The sequence below is a fragment of the Megascapheus bottae genome, chromosome 11 (assembly GCF_031878675.1).
Source record: "Megascapheus bottae isolate mThoBot1 chromosome 11, mThoBot2.hap1, whole genome shotgun sequence".
Lineage (NCBI taxonomy): Eukaryota > Metazoa > Chordata > Mammalia > Rodentia > Geomyidae > Megascapheus > Megascapheus bottae.
In genome coordinates, this window is record NC_143519.1 from 56386559 (window position 1) to 56404949 (window position 18391).

General features: G+C 44.3%; 2 protein-coding genes across 2 annotated transcripts in view; one reads left to right on the forward strand and one right to left on the reverse strand.

Moving 5' to 3' along the window:
- The first annotated feature begins 112 nt into the window (after window positions 1–112).
- The window catches only part of Atp7b (ATPase copper transporting beta), a 65378-nt gene continuing 47099 nt past the window's right edge, over window positions 113–18391 (forward strand). The window contains exons 1-2 of the mRNA XM_090342331.1: window positions 113–485; window positions 620–732. Coding sequence (XP_090198457.1) covers window positions 679–732 — 54 coding nt within the window. The 5' untranslated portion in view covers window positions 113–485; window positions 620–678. The remainder of the gene's footprint in view (window positions 486–619; window positions 733–18391) is intronic.
- LOC150057127 (large ribosomal subunit protein eL37-like) lies at window positions 7400–7695 on the reverse strand. Its single transcript, XM_090342329.1, has one exon. It carries the CDS (start codon window positions 7693–7695, stop codon window positions 7402–7404), a length of 294 nt encoding a protein of 97 aa, XP_090198455.1. The 3' UTR covers window positions 7400–7401.

The following is an 18391-nucleotide window of genomic DNA, read 5'->3' on the forward strand; positions in this document are numbered from 1 at the left end:
TAGGAATTGGGCTGCGGAGTGGGGGCGTGGCCTGTGATGGACAGCGGGCACTCCCGCCCTTCCCCCCCCGTGCCCCCCCTCCTTCCAAGTACCCCCATGCACTTGCCCGAAATCGGCCGCCTGTTAAACACATGGGGCCGTCCTGGCGGGGCGCGGATCGATCTTGGAGGTGCAGAGTCCATTCCCGCGGCGGTTGCTGGCTCTGCCACCTGCGGCGTCCCGGAGCCCAGCGCGCCGTCCGTGAGGGGGTTGCGCGGAGCTGACGCCGAGTCGTCCCCTCACCGGGGACCTGCGTCTCGGGGCCCGGGCTGCGCCTCTCTCCGTTTGTTTGTTCGTTTCCCCTCCACAGCCCTCGACTGGAGCTCCGAGGACCGAGTCCCGAGCGCATCTGCCTCAGGGAGCGGAGACCAGTGGGGACACTGAGGCACGGGCCGGCGCGGCCCTGGGTGTCGAGGGTCGGAGGCCCGGGCCCCCACCCCCGACAGGTGAGGGTCGCGGAGCCCCCCCGCCCCGGATCCCAAACGAGGGTGTGGATGGGTCTGGCGCGTGGAGGGCAGGCGCGGGCACGCCCGCTGCGCTCCTCCCGGGGTAATGCCCGCCCTTCGCCTCCCCTGACCAGGTAAGGTGACCTTTGGGCTCCCGGCGGCATCTGGGAAGAAGTTGGCGTGCGGGGCGAGGATGGTGCCCGAGCGGGAGAGACTGATCACAGCCCGCGAAGAGGCCAGCCGGGAAGTAAGTTGCCATAACACCGTGCCCACGCCGCGGGCCCCCCCTGCTCAGAGGCTTTCCGCCCCGCCCGCCGCTCCAGCCCCGCTCGGGAGCTCGGATCCTGAGCCTAGTGGCTGGGGAGGACCCCAAGGGAAGGCGCTGTCGCTTGTCCAGTGGACAGTTGAAAACCTAGCACTTTCCCCTGCTCCTTCACACTTCGAAGCGGTCGGATGCTTGTCAGGCAAAGAGCAAAGAGGGTTACTATGTGGTTGGCCGAGGGAAGTTTAAAATGACCTTTTGATAGCAGATCCAGACTGTGGTCCATATCCAAATCGTGCTATGTTTTCTTTCATTTTTAATGTAGTTTTTTTTTTAAAAAAATAGAATAATTTTGTATGAAAAAGGCATCCTTTTCCAGTCCCTTTCTTCAGGTACCTCTGCCTTCAGCAAACCTATATTGAAAATATAGTATGTTGCAAACAGGATATTGAAGAATTTAATAGAGTTATTGAACACACACACACACACACACACACACACAAACACACACACACACAGGAGAAGAGAAGAACCTGTCGGTATCTTCTTTCTGTGTTGTTTTAAAATATTTTATTTTGCCTGAATGAAATCATAGACTACGCAGTCTCTTGGCTTCTCGTGCACAATGTATTTTGGAATTAGCTTCACTAAATGTCTCAGTTTAACCTTCTCGGAGATATATCATTGTTTATTGATCTCCCGTGGGAGGATGTCTTGTTTGTCCATCCTCCCCCCTTCACAAATGGAGATGATCTTTGTATCTGATTTTTAATAAAGATATGGAATGTCTCTTTAGGGCCCCTGGACCCAAGAATAGGTTGCTCCTTTTCTATATACCTGAAATGAATGAATTTATTGCCATTTATTGAATACTACTTCGTAGTGAAACTCATCTAGGCTGGGGGGTAGAAATGAAAGAAGTGTGTTCGTAGATAAACAGCGAGGCTGGTGAGTAGGTGACTCTTACTTTGTGGCCTGAGTTTTCATTTGATCAAGGGTGTGAAGACAGCTCACACTGGGGAGGGGAGGCTAGACTAGGGAGATAATTCCAACTGTCTGTAGTGTCTTCATCTAGAGAGAAAAATCTTTGTACTTCCAGATCAGCCTCAAGACTTGCCCCCTCCTTGAAGCCTGTAACTGTCTTGTGCCCTTGTTAGACCTCACCCTGTTCTGGAGGTCTTCGATAATAGCCCACATGAGCTTACTGTGTGTTACACATTGTATTAAATACTTCATATCCCTCTCTGTGCACTCTCTCATTTAATCCTTACAATCCCCATTTCAACCAGGTTTTTTTTTCTTTCCCCTCCAATGCTGGAGATCAAATCCAGGATCCTGAATCATTTACCTACAGCCTTAACCGCCTTTAATGTAGATTTTTGTTATTATTGTTGTTAGTTTTGTGCCGGAAATGGAACCCATTCTGTAAGAAGCTATTCCTGGAACTCTGATGAATGTCTTAGCTTCAGTAATCATCATTTGTGCAGCAAAAAAACTTTTTGAAGTCCTGCCTATCAGAAATTCTAGACACGGGGAATCCCACTATGGTCAAGATTGCTTGAGACTTTAGGAGATCTCTGTGGGAGTTGTGGGGGTGGGCATGGTATGTGTATAAACCAACAAATACTATTACTTCTGATACTGCTGAGTGTATGGAAGGTAGGACAGCTCAATAGGAGCCTAAGGAAAGGCCTGTGTTTTGAGTAAGCAATAAGAGAATTCTCCCTGGGGGGTGGGGGGAATAGCATTTGAATAGAGACTTTGATAGACTAGATTTCCAGCAAGTATGCTGGGCTGGGAAACTGAAAGTGTCTAAGTCCTAATACAGGGGAATGATAATAAATGTGTGTTTGATCTTTGTTCTAGGTTCCTGACACAATGCCAAACCCTTGGCATTTCCTGAGTGGTTATGGTAGTGGTAGGAAATATTTTGTTGTTGTTCATCATAAGCTTTCAGAATACTTAAATTCTACTAGTGAGATGGCCCTTGATGAGCCCTAGAATCTAGACCTCAGTCTAGATGCCAGAGGAATTACTTACATTGAGAGTTAGAATGTTCAGCACTATCTTCCAGTCTCTAGGAAGGTGATAGGGACTGTAGCTGAGTTACTCACCAATGGCTGATGATTCAATCGTGCCTACAGAATGGAACCTCCATACAAACCTCAAATGAAAGGCTTAGAGCACTTCCAGGTGGTAGACACATTGAGGTTCCAGGAGAGTGGCTTGCCTGGAAGGGCATGGCAGCTCTGTGCACCTATCTCCTACTCCTTGCCCTGAGTGTAACCTTTATATATAAAAAACAAACTAGTAGCTACGAATTGATGACTGATGCCTGTAATCCTAACTACTCAAGAAGCTGAGATCTGAAGATCTCAGTTCAGTATTAGTCAAGCTCAGAGACTCTTGTTTCCAATTAGCCAGCAAAAATGTAAAAAATGGAGATGTGGTTTACGTAGTGTAGTGTCAGCCTTGAGAGAAAAAGATAAAGGAAGTGAGATGCCTGGGTTCAAGTCCCAGTACCAGCACACACAAAAAAAAAACAAAAACAAAAACACTGGTAATAGGTCAAGTGCTTTTCTGAGTTCTGTGATCCATGCTAGCAAATTATCCATCCTGAAGTTGTGGGAAGCCTCTAAATTTAGTTATTCACACGTTCAAGAGTCCTTGGTGACTGATGTCAGCAGTTAGGGCAATCTTGTGGAACTGAGCCTTTATCTTGCATGATCTGTGCTAACTCAAAGTAGTGACAACTGAATTGAGTTTCTGGGAATCAGATGTCTAGAAAGTGGGAGAATTGGTTGATAGAAAGGAAACTCATTACTTTAGGAGTCAGACGTAGTGAGACTGGAAACAGTGCAGACAGAATATCCTTAGTGTTTGAGGAACAAAAGGAGGCAAAGGGGGCTTGAGCAGTAGGAGGAGGAGAAAGTTACAGAACCTAAGGTGAGAGCTAATCACTTTAAAAATGGGGATATTGGAGGCAGGAGTAAAATAACAGGCCTGTGTGTCTGGCTAATAAGAGGCAGATCTGAGATTGAATTCTATCTTGCAGCTTTTTCAGGGACATACTGCTATCTCCCAGAATCACTTGACTCTTGATTATACTACCTATTATTATTATTAAATCTAACAGATTCAGCTTTTCTTGGCAATTCTTGTGTATGTCTGCCTGCCCATCCACCTGCCTCCCCACTTTTGATGTTGGGGATTGGTATTCAGGGTCTTCTTATACATGCTAGGCAAATGCTCTGCCATCGAGTTACACATCAACCCATTTCCTTAGATTTTCACACCATAGAAATTCCTCCACGGAAACTAGGACTGCAGGCATGAACCACCAGCACCCATCTGCCAATTGCTATTTTAATATTCTTTGCTGTGGTTGAACTGTTTTTGTCCTTTCATTAACATTGATGCTTAAACCCCAATGCAACTGTTGCAAGAGCTGTTGCCTTTAGTTGGTGATTGAGCTGTAAAGGTGGAACAATCATGAATAAGATTAGGTATCCTTTTTATTTTTTTGAAAATTTATCATCATCATCATCATCATCATCATCATTATTTTTATTATTTGCCAGACCTGAGGCTTGAACTCAGGGCCTGAGTACTGTCCCTAAGCTTTTGTGCTCAAGGCTGGCCCTCTACCACTTGACCATAGCTCCATTTTTAAATTTTTTGGTAGTTAATTTGAAATAAGTTAATAAGACTTCTCTTCCCAGGCTGACTTTGAACTGTGATGCTCAGATCTCAGCCACTGGTGGCCAGCAGGTGTCCTCTTGTAGGGATACTTTCAGCAGCTAGAGATTAGGAAGATCATGGCAACCCGTCTGGGCAAGAAGTTACCAATACCCTTTCACAACCAAAAAGTGGAGCATGGTGGTATGTATATGTAATCCCAGCTACTGGAAAGAAAGGGTAGCATGGAGGATTGTGGTCCAAGACAGGCTCTGAGAAAAGCCTAAAGACTCTATTCAAAAAGTAAAGCATGATATCCCAAGAACTACCAAAAATAAGCAAATAACTAAGTAAACAAAAAAACCTAATGATGGAGAGTGTTTTCCCCCTTTCTCTCTCTTCTTCCTTTCCACCAGTGAGGATATGATTCCTACTCTAGGGAGGACACTACAACAAGGTGCCATCTTACCAGAGAGTAGCCCTCACCAGAGGCTGACTGACCTGCTGGTGCCTTGACCTTGGACTTCCTACCTCCCAGAACTGTGAGAAATAAAATTCTATTGTTTATAAGTTACCTATTCTTTGTTACTTTGTGAAAACTGTGCAAATAGACTCAGATTGATGCTAAGAGATACAATAAGTGCAACAGGTATCCTGAGAAATATAACAAATATAATAAGGACCTGAGTGGAAGCTGGAAGAATATGACCAGTGTTCTGGGTAAGGACCTGGAAGAAGAACGAGAGTGTACACGGAGCCTGAATCTTCTTATAGATTATCAGTGGGTGTGATCCAGTAATGGTAGATGGAGACAGAAGGAAGAAATACATATTGGAGACTGGAGGAAGGCTATTCTCCTTACAATGGGACAAAGAACTTAGGTGGATTGTGTTTATGTCTTAGGACTCCAGCCTAAATTCCAGGAATTCCCACGTATCCAACCCCAACATTTGCTCCTGTATGGCAACTAAAGCGACTTGGTGAGGAAGGCACCTCAGAACATGCTCAGCAGTCTATGGGGCATGGGCTTGGCTTTTTACATTTTTTTCTTTCTTTTTTTTTTTTTTTTTTTGCCAGTCCTTGGGTGTGAACTCACAGCCTGAGCACTGTCCTTGTGCCTTCCTCAAGGTTAGCACTTTACTACTTGAGCCACAGCACTATTTCTGGCTTTTTCTGTGTATGTGGTACTTAGGAATCAAACCCAAGGCTTCATGCAAGCTAGGTGAGCACTCTACCACTAGACCCTGCTCCTGTCCCCACTTTTTACCTTATTTAAACAAAGAACTTGGGAAGAGGGAGGGAGGTATGCGTAATGATTAAACATCCCCAGTTGTGGGAATGGCCTGATTCACATTTATCTCAGTCTTTGTCTCTGGAGGAAATTCTAGAGAAATGATCCCATCTTTACTTGTGGCAACTGGAAACAATTTAGTCCCTGTTACTTGGCGAGTGGTCTTTCTTGAACTTTCCTCTGTTCTCTGCCTTTGAGGCATTTTGCCACTTGCCACAGGATGGTAAGTGTAGCTAAAGTGATAGAGTGCTTGTGGAGCGAGCTGGAGGTCCAAAGCTCAGTATGAGAACGGGGTGGGGGAGGCCTTGCCTGTCTGGGTGGCTGTTTGACTAGTGTCACAAGCTGCTCCTATCAGTAACCTGTCCTTCCTGAAGCCTAAAGTGACTGCAAAGTGACTGCAGGAAAGAGTGGGTCAAATCAAAGACACAGGTACAGAATGAAGGCTGGTTGCCCCCTTCATCCTGCTTCTAGTTAATTCATGGACTCAGTAAAAGCAGCTTTAGGTTTCTCTTACATCAATGCTTTGTGAAGGTGGATCTATGAGTTAAAAAAATCTGGCTGAACAAATTCTTAAAACAGTGTATGCAGGGTATTGATTGCTTATAGTAAAATCTAGAAGAAGAAACAGAACTGAAATGGAAAATTCTCAGCCCAGCCAGGCTGAGGAGAATAAAAAGGTGTGCTTGAGCAAAAACACTAATAGTGTGGCCAGTAAACATTTGATGAGGAGATTAGCCTGGGTGGAAGGAAGCAAGATGCAACTCCAGATTGTGGTAGATCTTTGAGGCTGTCACTCCCTTTACATATGCCTTGAGAGCCCTGGCCTTAAGGATTGAGAGTTACAGAGATAGGAGCCTAGGGAATCTTTGGGATCTTGGGGTTGGGTACCCAGGGCCCCCTAAATTCTCTACTCCCTGTATTCCAGTGTAATGCTTCTTGGACTCACTCGCACTAACTTAAATGAGCTCAAGTACTCAGGTGTGGCTCCCCTGCCTCTTTGGTACTGTTCCTGTGGCACAAAGAGGTGTGCTGAATGCAAGGATTTTGGGCTCATGATACCTCTATCTAATCAAAGGTTGCCTTCAGGGCCAACACAGGGAGATGGAGAGAACCTCTAGGTGGAGCTATGGACCTGGGCACTCCTAAACTAAGCTGTGGAGAAGCGTTGCATAGGTCAGGCCCAGTAAAGGACACTCCAACCCCAGTGTGCCAGGAGGTAGACATGAAGTCAGATATTCTTCTCAAGCCTTATGACTTAATTATCCAGCACTCAGAAAATAAAAGATTCAATATTTGCTCTGCCAGACGTTAGGCTTATTTGGGGCCTGGGGATATAGCCCATGGGTTGCAGAATGCTTAATTCCTCAGCCCTGAAAAAAAAATCACTTATTATATCTATTTGCTATTTTAACTGAGTCTATCTTTAAGACGTTACCATTACTGTCATCATTGCTTTGTAGTGAGACTTGAAATTGAGGAAACAGAATTCTCCTGCATTGTTCCTTTTCTGGATTCTGGGTCTATAGACATTTTAGTATCAGTTTCTACAAAGAAGTCACCTGATATTTTGAACATTTATTTCAAATGAACCCATTACTTTAGGGTGAGATTAGAAACATTTGCTGTATCTGCCTGATTTTTTTTTTAAACCAAAAGATTTCTTGTATGGCTAATCTTTGAAATTCTCAAGATGAACTGGATGCTGAAACAGCTGCTCTCTTGAATTTGGGTGTTGTTCCTTCACGGAATCCATGCCTGAATCTGCGGTAGACAATTTTTGGGTGCTTCATGTGGCCTATCCCTGTAGTGTTTTGTCTCTTAGCCTTGGCACTCCAGTTAAACTTTCTCTTGCCTTTTGCAGGGTAGCCCCATTTGTCACAACTCGACTTCTGAAGGTGGTAGGCCTTAGAACCACAGAGGCGGTACAATGTGTGCATCTTATTGCGACGCTTTCCAAAGGATGATGTTCCCTTCGTCATCTCGCCTCTGCCTGATTTTTTTTTTTCCAATGTGGGCAGAATTCCTGAGCTGAGTCTTTGGATCTGGGCTTCTCTCTAAGGGACTCTGCAGGCATTAGAAGCCCAGAATCCTAAGGAGAGGGGAGGGGAGAGCGTTAGGTCTTAGCTCTGATAAGCTTCCTGGTATAAAACCACAGCCGTCTGAACCTAGGGGCAATAGGGCCCTACAGATCTTAGTGTACTGGGTCTAAGGTGGAACCTTTGTTCCATAAGAGCAGTGAGTGATAGGTAGAACAAGGGAGCCCCCGCCTCTTAGCTGCATTTATCTGGAAATAGAGTCAGCATTAGACAGCTGAGACACAATGAGAAAAAAACAGGATTTAACTCTCCTGGGGAGAGAGGCCTCTACCTAGGAGCTGAGGGGTAGGGATTCCACACATGTCTGGAATGTAGTTGCCAGCTCACTGAGTTCTCACTAAACTTCAATAGATTCTCTTGAATGAATATTTCTTCATGTGCTGAAGACTCATTTTTCACCAGTCTATAGAGCTCATCCATCATGCTAGTAGTTCGTACCCCTTCAGTGCATTTGACAATGATTTTCTCCAAATTGCCCTATTTAAGTTGCAAACATTCCCACCACCTCCTTCTCATCCTTCCCTGCCTTATTTTCCTCCAAGGCAGTCAAACATCACATGCTACCATCCTATGTATTTTACTGATGTGTGATTGTCTTCCTTTGTCTGTTTTGTTGAATTCCTTGCTGTATTCTCAGCACTACAACAGTTCTTGATGCTAAGAGGGTCTCAACACTTGCAGAATAAGTGAATGACAGAAAATGTGAGACAAAAACAACTTATAGGGCCGGGAGTTTGGCCTAGTGGTAGAGTGCTTGCCTAGCATGCACGAAAACCCGGGTTCGATTCCTCGGTACCACATGCATAGAAAAAAGCTGGAAGTGGTGCTGAGGCTCAAGTGGTAGAGCTCTAGCCTTGAGAAAGTCCAAGGACAGGGCTCAGGCCCTGAGCTCAAGCCCAGGACTGGCAAAAACAAATAAACAAAAACAAAAAACAAAAAACAAAAAAAAAACAACAAAAAAAAAACCCAACTTATATATTTATTTGCTGAAAAGTGGACTCATAAAGTTTCAAACTAATATGGAACTTCAGAATATGCCAGGTCCTCCTCTTCCCTTACCACCCTGTATTCCCCCAAGCCTGGAGTCTCACCCTTGTATTAGTAAAATACACAGGATGGTACAGGATGGTAGCATGTGATGTTTGACTGCCCTGGAGGAAAATAAGGCAGGGAAGGATGAGAAGAAGGTGGCGGGAATGTTTGCAACTTAAATAGGGCAATTTGGAGGAAATTACTGAGTCAGTTACTGAAGGCTGAAATTTAAGCCCAGCTATGTGGAGGAAAGTCCCCATTAGGCCTAGTATAATGTGGCCTAATGGCAAGTCGTTTCTAGTTCCTATCACCTAGTCTGAGGTGCATTGTGACAGCAGCCTGATAAGACTAAGAAAGGAAATGGGTTCAGAAGGTGGAGAAGGGTTCAGCCAGGCCACTCTAGCACTTAGAGTGTTTGGAGACTAGGAAGCTCTGGGGAGAGTCTTGAAATAGAGGCTGTTAGGGCAGGGCAAGAGGAAACCCAAGAGGTGAGACATGGAGAAGCCAATGGTGAGGGCAAAGGCAGGTTGTCTTGGGTTCTGAGGAGTGGTCACAGGTATCTTGTTGCTTCTGTTTCAGTGCAACGAGAATTGGGTCCTGGGCTAGGAGTGGGGCCAGGGCTGGTCCTGAGTTCTGTGGAGCATGGCATAGGTATAGGATGGATGTCCAGGGAGGGAGGAGTGACGTGAGTAGTTGATCATCAAGTTGTACCAAGAGACCTCTCCAGATTAGAAGAGGCAGCATCTACTTTCTTTCTTTCTTTTTTTTTTTTTTTTGTCAGTTGTGGGACTTGAACTCTGGGCCTGGGCCCTGTCCCTGAGCTCTTCAGCTCAAGGCTGCCATCCTACCCCTCGAGCCACAGTGCCTTTTCCCGTTTTCTACTGATTAATTGGAGATAAGAGTCTCATGGACTTTTTAGTGCCTGGGCTGGCTTTGAACTGTGTTCCTCAGATCTCAGCCTCCTGAGTAGTTAGGATTACAGCCATGAGCCACCACCTGCTCATAATTTTACTTCACTCTTTGTCAGCTGTGAAGGGAGAGGGAAGCATGGGAGGGAGACCATTGGAACTTAAAATACACAGTGCTGGAGGTACTACGTGATGAAGGCAACCAAGAAGTTGAAGGTGCATGCACATCAGCAATGGTGAAATTGTAACAGTGGATTTTCCTTTGAGAATACTCTTCTGCAGTGAACTTGCCTGTGCTTTCTTTCTGTCTTCCAAGCCTTGCTGAGCTAGGGATTTTGGTCTAGGAAGTCACCAGCTTTTTTATGCAATGGTATAAAGCAAGAGGGCTTTGACCAACCTGGGTACCTGGGGTTTAAATTGCTCTTCTCTCCTAATGCAGAATATGTCTGAGGCTCTGATCTATTCCTCTGCTGCGTGCACATTTAACATTGGGTGTGTGTACTGTGTGAGGAGCTTTCAGCACACAGCTTAGTGTCAAGTTCTGCCATCCTGTCCTGTCACTAGATCCTGGGAAGGGCTACCTGGGAAGGGCTCACCTGGCCTGCCCCAGGGGTTTTCTGGGAAGCCTAGTCCACTGTGAACCTCTGGCTGGGTTATGTAGATAATCTTTGTGAGCACTGAAATGCGTTAGAGGCCCCTCCTCCATTGCAGGGTGCTTTGTCTGGGAGGTTCTCAGAAACTTGAGCTGTCCATCTGCCTTTGGATCCAGGCTTCTCAGATTGCAAAGGATTTGTTTAGGATGCCAAAGCAATTTTCATTTTTTTATACAAGAATGAGTCACAAAGATTGGAAATGTGGGTAGGAGGTAAACAAGATGAATTTCATTTTGGAAAATGGCTTGTGAACTTTGTACACATGAGAAGCAAAATAGTACAGTGAGAGGAGACACTTGAAGACCTGTCCTTCTAGAAGGAATGTGTGAGGGTAGGATGGATTTTTCCCTTGCATTGTCCTGAAGGGGACAGAGAAGCAGGAATTCTGGATAGAAAACATGTTTTGATCTATGTGACTCAATTCAAATTATTTAAAGGTAGTTGAACATACTTATTTAAATAGACAAACCTAATTTCTAGCATTTGTTCACTGGGTTAAATCTGTGGATAAGATCCTTGTGTTCCAAGGGCTAAGCACTTTCAAGGCAATGATGGACTGATGAAGGCTGCAAAAATGAAACAAAACAAAAAAATGAGATGATTGGGAGGGGTGAGAGGAGGGAAATGGGGACAAAAACATGAGAAAGGGTATCCATGTGTGAGAAGTAATGCTCCTATTACCTGATGAATGTAACTGTAACTCCTCTATACATTACCCCAACAATTAAAAAAAAAAAGCTGTTATCGAACATCTCCAAAAAATTAAAAAAAGTAAAAAAAGAAAGCCGGTGTGGTGGCTTGTAATCCTAGCTACTCAGGAGGCTGAGATCTGAGGACAAGGTTCAAAGCCAGTGGGGCACAAAAGGACCTGAGACTCTTATCTCCAATTAACCTTTAGAAAGCAGGAAGTGGCTTGAATCAAGGGTAGGGCTGAAGAGTAGCTGAAGAGCTCAGGGACCGTGCCCAGGCCCAGGGTAGAGTGGTAGATTTGAACTGAAGAGCTCAAGGACAGCACTCAGGCCTAGTTCAAGCCCCATGACCCACAAAAAAAAAAAAAAAAAAAAAAAAAAAAAAGACTGGGAGTTCAGCAAATGAGAGTAGAAAAAGGCAAAAAATGAACTGTTTAGGAAAATGCTGGGTACTGCTATCTCATGCCTGTATCTGCTCAGGAGGATAAGATCTGAGAGTAATGGCTTGAAGCCAACCCAAGCAAGGAAAGTCTGAGACTCTTATCTCCAAATAACCACAAATAGCTGCAAGTAATGCTGTGTAGAGCGCTAGCCTTGAGCAAAAGAACTCAAGGCAGCTTCCAGGCCCTGAGTTTAAGTCCTGGTATCACTGATTTCACCCAGACTCAGAGCTGAAAGAATCAGGAGGATTAGTTGTGGAAAAAGGAAGACTAAGTCAGATTTAAGGGACAAAGTTCAAGGATGAAGAGTTTGGACTTGATACTCTAGTCTAGGAAAATAGCACACACCATGGCTGTCCTGCAGGTCCCTTAGATTCCAGAAGTACAAAAGAGAATTGGTTGTTTTCACCTCCAGATCTGCTTTTTTCCCACTATTCCTTCTCATCTTGGTTCACCTGTCACCACGTGCCCAGTCTGTTGGACCAGATATGGCATTGTCATTTTAGGTCCCCTTTGTGTTGCCTGCTGTGATCCACTGGTCATTGAGCCTCTTTTGAGTCTTCATTCTCCTTTGAGCTGGAACTGTATTTATGGATCACAAATATATTACAATGCTGTAAGCCCTCTACATGAAGATTTCTAGTGGGTTTAGAGTATACAGCTTAATTGTTGAACACTTTTTGAACATGCCTAAGCGAGGGAGGGAGAGGAAAGAGAGAATCCTGATGATTCTTTACTATCTGTAAGACAAAGTTCAGCCTTTCTGTCTTTCCTAATCTGGCCCTATTTTGGCTACATTCCATATTGGAGCAATCAACTAGGAAAAGTAGTTTAGACAGAAAAGTATTTAACTTTTCCATAGTTCATAAAGGCAAAAAAACCATTTAGGATATAAGATTTAAGTGTAAATTTTCTTATTAGCTTTGATATTAAAAACAGCAACAAAAAACTGGTGAACCTGGCAGACAAACCCAGGTGTGCAGTTTATTGAGGATTTACAAAAGAGTAGTTATAGGTGGAAAGAAAAACCAGTGGATCCCTGTATTTTGGATGAGAAGGATTCTTTTAAGATAGGAGCTGGGAGGGGGCGGTATAGATCAATGGTAGAGTGCTTGTCTGCATATGCGAAGCTCTGGGTTCAACCCCAAGTACCATGCGTGCATGTCCATGCACACACACCCCCACCCCACCCCACAGTCAAGACAAAAGTTACTTCATTCAAGTTGGAATGTGTAACTAGTTTATCTCAAGATAGTAACAGAAAAGTTGGTAAAGTCCTCAGCCAGGGGTCAGTTGAAAATGCTTCATATACCACACTAATGGTTTTGTCTGTCTGTAGTATTGGGGAGGGAGTAAGAACTATTCCTGGACAACTAGCTAGCATTATCCAGTCAGAGACAATGGTTGTGGTTATGACTAAAGATGGCTGCAGCAGTCAGATTGAGCTGAGTCTTTATAACCCTTCCTTGCTAAAGTACAGAAGTATCTGTATTCATCCTGAAATGCTTAAAATGTTCAATAACTAACATTTCTTACATTTTTATAATTTTTATGCCAGTATTGGAATTGAAGTCAGGGCCTACATGCTGTCCCTTAGCTTTTGTTGTTGTTGTTGTTGTTGTGTTGTTCTGGGGCTTGAACTCAAGGCCTGGATGCTATACTTGATCTTTCTTGTTCAAGGGTAGTCCTCTACCACTTGAGCCATAGCTCTACTTCTGGCTTTCTTTTCCTTTTTGGGTGGCTAATTGGAAAGAAGAGTCTCATGGACTTTTTTGATTTCTTACCACAATTCTTAGATCTCAGCCTCCTACGTAGCAAGGATTATAGTCGGGAGCCACCTGTCCCTAACTGTCCCTTAGCTGGTGCTGTATCATTTGAGTCACAGCTCCATTTTATATTCTTTGGTGTCTAATTGGAGATAAGAGTCTTAAGGACTTTGCTACCTAGGAGGTCTTTGGACTCTGATCCTCAGATCTCAGCTTCCTTCGTAGCTGGGATTATAGGCACGAGCCACAACTGGCAACAGCTTAATAATTGACATTTTAAAAGACAGCAGAGGGGAGGTACACAAGACAGGCTTTCCAGTAAAAAAAAATTCTGTCATTTTGTAAATATCTGGTTGAAGATAGAAACTTCAGTGTGTGAGGCCATTCTGCCTCCATGTCCAAAGGGTAGGTCAAGTCTTAAAGGACGTTGTGAATGTACCAGTGGTGAGACTGCCTTCCATGAAAGAGAGTAGACCTTTTGTTTGTGTTGCCACTGGTGAATGGATGAAGGATTCCCACAGCTTCCCAATTGTCTCAGGTCCTTGAAATCCATTCATGAAAATCAGCATTTCAGGGTGCCTCATAAAAAGAGTCTCACAAGCTAAATGTTTTTGCAAGAATTTATTTTAATATAACAGAGTAAAGATGAGGAAAACGTTTCCTGCTTCTCTTGCAGGAAAATGGGAATTAAAAACTCAAAATGGCAGCTGTTATCTGCTGCCATTATTTTGTGTGAGCTCGGAGAATCCAGGTGATGATGTTGTGTAGCAACCCACAGCCATTTCATCATGATCTGCTTGGTGAGGATGGGTGCTGCTTTTTATTCTAAAATGTGGAGATATTTTGGGCCTACCCATTTGTGTAATTGCTGGAATTTTACAATTTCAGAGAGAGGTATCTGATCATATAAAGTATTTATCAAAATGAATTCCAGAAAATGGGAATAAGAAATTTTTTGCTTGTTATTTTCTTTTCTTTTTGTCTTGTTTGTTTGTCTTTGAATGGTAAGGTGGGGTGGGGGGACTCAGAAATGGGGGGTGATAAGGATGAACAGATGTAGCAGTGGTACTTCCTAGACACTATGTGGAAAATGAGCTATACAATTTGTGGGTAAGGATGGAAGGGGAAAAACTGAAAGAGAGAGAGGGAAGGGGTGACATTATCCAAAAAGAAACAAACTCATCACCTGACTTACATAACTGTTTATCACCTTTATAACACGACAAAGAAAAAAAGACAGTAAAAGTAGACCTTTTATATTTCTCAAATCCTCTTTTTTTTTTTTTTCAGTCTTGGGCTTGAACTCAAGGCCTGGGTACTACCTTGGGCTTTCTCAAGGCTGGAGCTCTAACACTTGAGCCTCAGCACCACTGCCAGCTTTTTCTATGTATGTGGTACTGAGGAATTGAACCCAGGTCTTCATGCATACTAGGCAGGCACTCTATCACTAGGCCAAACTCCCAGCCCCAAATCCTAGTTATTTAAAGAGAGGATGTTTAACTGTTTTTTCAGTGCTTCTTGATTTCAACTTCTAATCTAGCCTTTTTTATACTTATTAAAAATAATATAAGAGCTCTGGGTCCCAAGTTTTTGGGGGTAGTGACACCAGTTTTAATGATTGTGGGCAATTCATAAGGCAGAAGAATACACAGTGACCCTGATAACTTGAGCAGAAGGGCATGAATTCTAAATGTCTACATTGGACACTTGTCCCAGTGAGCCTGAACTAGTACATTCAGTTTTGGGGAACATCAGAGGGACATAGAGGGGCTGTTCCATCCCCAACTGATTCACACACACTGGCAGCAGTAGGTGCTGCCAGGATTAGTGGCTGGCAGAGCCTTTCCTCCCCTGAGGGAGATGAGGTCTGAGCCGGTGGGGGTGGGGAGAGAGGCTGAGCTGCCTGACAGAGCAGGCGACTGCCTGGATTACCACTCTGTTGTGTGTCTCCTTGGACTAATCCTCCTGTGGAACAGCAGGTAGCCTGAGAAGCCTGAATTGTGGATTAGTTCCTGGCCGTTGTGCCGTGTATAAAAGACGAATGAGCCTTGTTAGCAGTGAGTTTGTGCAGTCAGCTCTTTCTGTAGTCAAGCCTTTGGTCCAGGGGAAAACAAAGCTGTGGGAAACATGGAGCTTTCTTACACCTTCTTGGAAATGCAAGTCATGTTGCCTAGGAAATACTTCTCTTACCGAGTATTCTGTGCCCAGCCCTCATTGGAGCTATGGAAGAGGCTGCTGAAGGCATTCCAAGAACACCCTTGCAGTTTGGTAATCAAAGGAAAGAACCTATCTGCCTTGCCTCTCGGTCAGATTTCTGGCAGTATCCGGGATCCAAAGGAGAGTGTGTGGAGCTCTGGGAGATGATTAGGTGCTGGGTTCATGGACACATGTTTGGATGCAGGCGGGGCTGGGCCGTGTGCAGAGGGCCACAGTGCTGCCTGCAGTGTGCTCAGTGAGAGGCTGCGATTGGTGGGTCAGGTGTAGATAAACAAAGCAAATAGGTACACAGTGGTGTGCAGCCTGCCTAAGTTCCTGGAGCTGCCTGCCAGACTGAAGGCTCTCCGGCTCACTTGCACAGGGTGCCTTCCTCTGCTCTCAAGGAGGATACTTTATAGCATTTCCTGCTAGCACTTACCAGACTCGGCTCAAGTTTGAAGTGTGTTAGGGGATAGGGAAGGTGTAACTGTGACCCTGATTGTGACCATGGACTTGGTGATGGAGAAAGCTGAGGATAAGGGGCCCCAGAGCCCTGAGCCAACCTTCCTGGCAACTCTGAGTGATCCACAGGTGACTCTGCTGTCTGTCCACAAGCGGTGGTCCGTCAGGAGGAATTCTGGGGCCAAGGGCTTGGCTAAACCAGTGTCTTTGGAGAAGAAAGGCTCTCCCCTGCCCAAGGAGGGAGAATTTCCACTGAGGGTCTTGAATGGAACGGAGGAAATGAGTTCCCAGCAGGTCAGTGCAACTGCAGAGGGACTGAGAGGCCACCAAGGGCTGGGACCAGCTTATCCACAGGGGAGGCTTCTGTGGGTGTCCGTGTTGAGGGGCTGGGAGAGATCTGGGTGAGTACATTTGTCACACTGTCCAGGAGTCAGGGTGATTCATTCTACAAGGTAGGAAGTAGGGGTGATGTTTAGTTCTTGTTGCTTTATGTTTTCAGGATATTCTGTAAGCCTACATGGTGCACAAAGTTTCTGAGTTGGACAGAAATGAGACTTTTCTCCTTATTTATTTATTTACTTTAATTACATTACTTTTGGTGCCTATTCTGGGTGTTGAACTGAAGGCTGGATGCTGTCCCTGAGTATTTGTGCTCAAACCTATAACTCTTTTACTTGAGCCACAACGTCGTTTCCAGCTTTTTTGATTATTTCCAGCTTTTTTGATTATTTCCAGCTTTTTTGGTGGTTAATTGGAGATAAAAGTCCCATGAACTTTCCTGCACTTGCTGGCTTTGAACTGAGATTCTCAGATCTCAGCCTCCTGAGTAAGATTTCATGGACACTCCTTTTATTTTTATTTTTATTTTTTTTATTTTATTTATTTATTTATTTTTTTGCCAGTCCTGGGCTTGAGCTCAGGGCTTGAGCACTGTCCTTGGACTTTCTCAATGCTAGAGCTCTACCACTTGAGCCTCAGCACCACTTCTGGCTTTTTGCTATGTATGTGGGGTACCGCGGAATCGAACCCGGGTCTTCATGCATGCTAGGCAAGCACTTTAACCACTAGGCCAAACTCCCGGCCCCACTCCTTTTATTTTTATATTATGCTTTTGTGATGTTGAGGATCAAACCAACAACCGGAAACACACTGGGGGAAGTATTCTGCTATTGTACTGTATTCTCAGTCTCTGTGTTTATTTATTTATTTAAATTTAGCACTCTACCACTTGAGCACGGCTCCACTTCCAGCTTTTTCTTTTTCTTCTTCTCCTTCTCCTCTTCCTTCTTCTTCTTCCTCCTCCTCCACCTCTTCCTCTTCTTCTTCTGTAGGTAATTGGAGATAAGAGTCTCCTGGGCTTTCCTGCCCCGTTGGCTCTGAACCATGATCTTCAGATTCATGAGTAATTAGGATTACAAGTGTAAGCCACTAGCGCTCAGTTTGCTTTATTTTTTAAGACAGTTTCTTATTTGTTCATACTTTGAAAATGTTGCTATAATATAAAGCTGATTTTCTTCAGCAAATATAAATTTTGTTCAATCAAATGTTACTTGTATTAAAAAATAGGGCAGTATGACATTTTGCAAAAATAATGTCTTTTAGTGGCATTTCCCAGTGGCACTGGTTGGTGGTCTATGAGGAATCATTTTCCTTAAGTAGTCAAGTGTTAAAAGTAAGGAATTTTGCTAGATACAAGTGGCACATGCCTGTAATCCTAGCTACTTGGAAGGATAAGATTGGAGACTCATGGTTTGAGGCCAGCCTAGTCAGAATAGTTCTAGAGACTGTCTCAGAAGAGAGCTGGATACAATGCACATACTTGTACCCACAGAGAAACCTACAGATGGATTGCCCCCAGGCATATACACTGACAGGAAGCAAGACCTTAATCTCAAAAATAATCAGCAAAAATTAGGGCTGGAGGCATGCTTCAGCTGTAGAAGGCCTGCTTAGCAAACTGAGACCCTGAGTTCAAATCCTAACACCACAAAAAAGTAAGTTTGAAGGCATTCTTTTAGTTTGAGGTATATTTTGATAAATTTTTTGCCTCCTATAAGATTTTCTTTGAGGACCGGGAGTTTGGCCTAGTGGTTAAAGTGCTTGCCTAGCATGCATGAAGACCCGGGTTCGATTCCTCGGTACCACATACATAGAAAAAAAAAAGCCGGAAGTGGTGCTGAGGCTCAAGTGGTAGAGCTCTAGCCTTGAGAAAGTCCAAGGACAGTGCTCAGACCCTGAGCTCAAGCCCAGGACTGGCAAAAAAAAAAAAAAAAAAAAAAAGATTTTCTTTGATGTTCATTGTTTAAAAAAAGAAAAAATCTTTTGGGTACAGTGGCTCAGGCCTGTAAATCCTAGCTACTCAGGAGGCTGAGATCTGAGGATCATGGTTCAAAGCCAGCCAGGGCATTAAAGAACGTGAGATTCTTACCTCCA

Bases quoted from the DNA above. Each gene is read 5' to 3' on its own strand.
- LOC150057127 (XM_090342329.1), bottom strand. From the start codon at position 7,695: ATGACGAAGGGAACATCATCCTTTGGAAAGCGTCGCAATAAGATGCAC.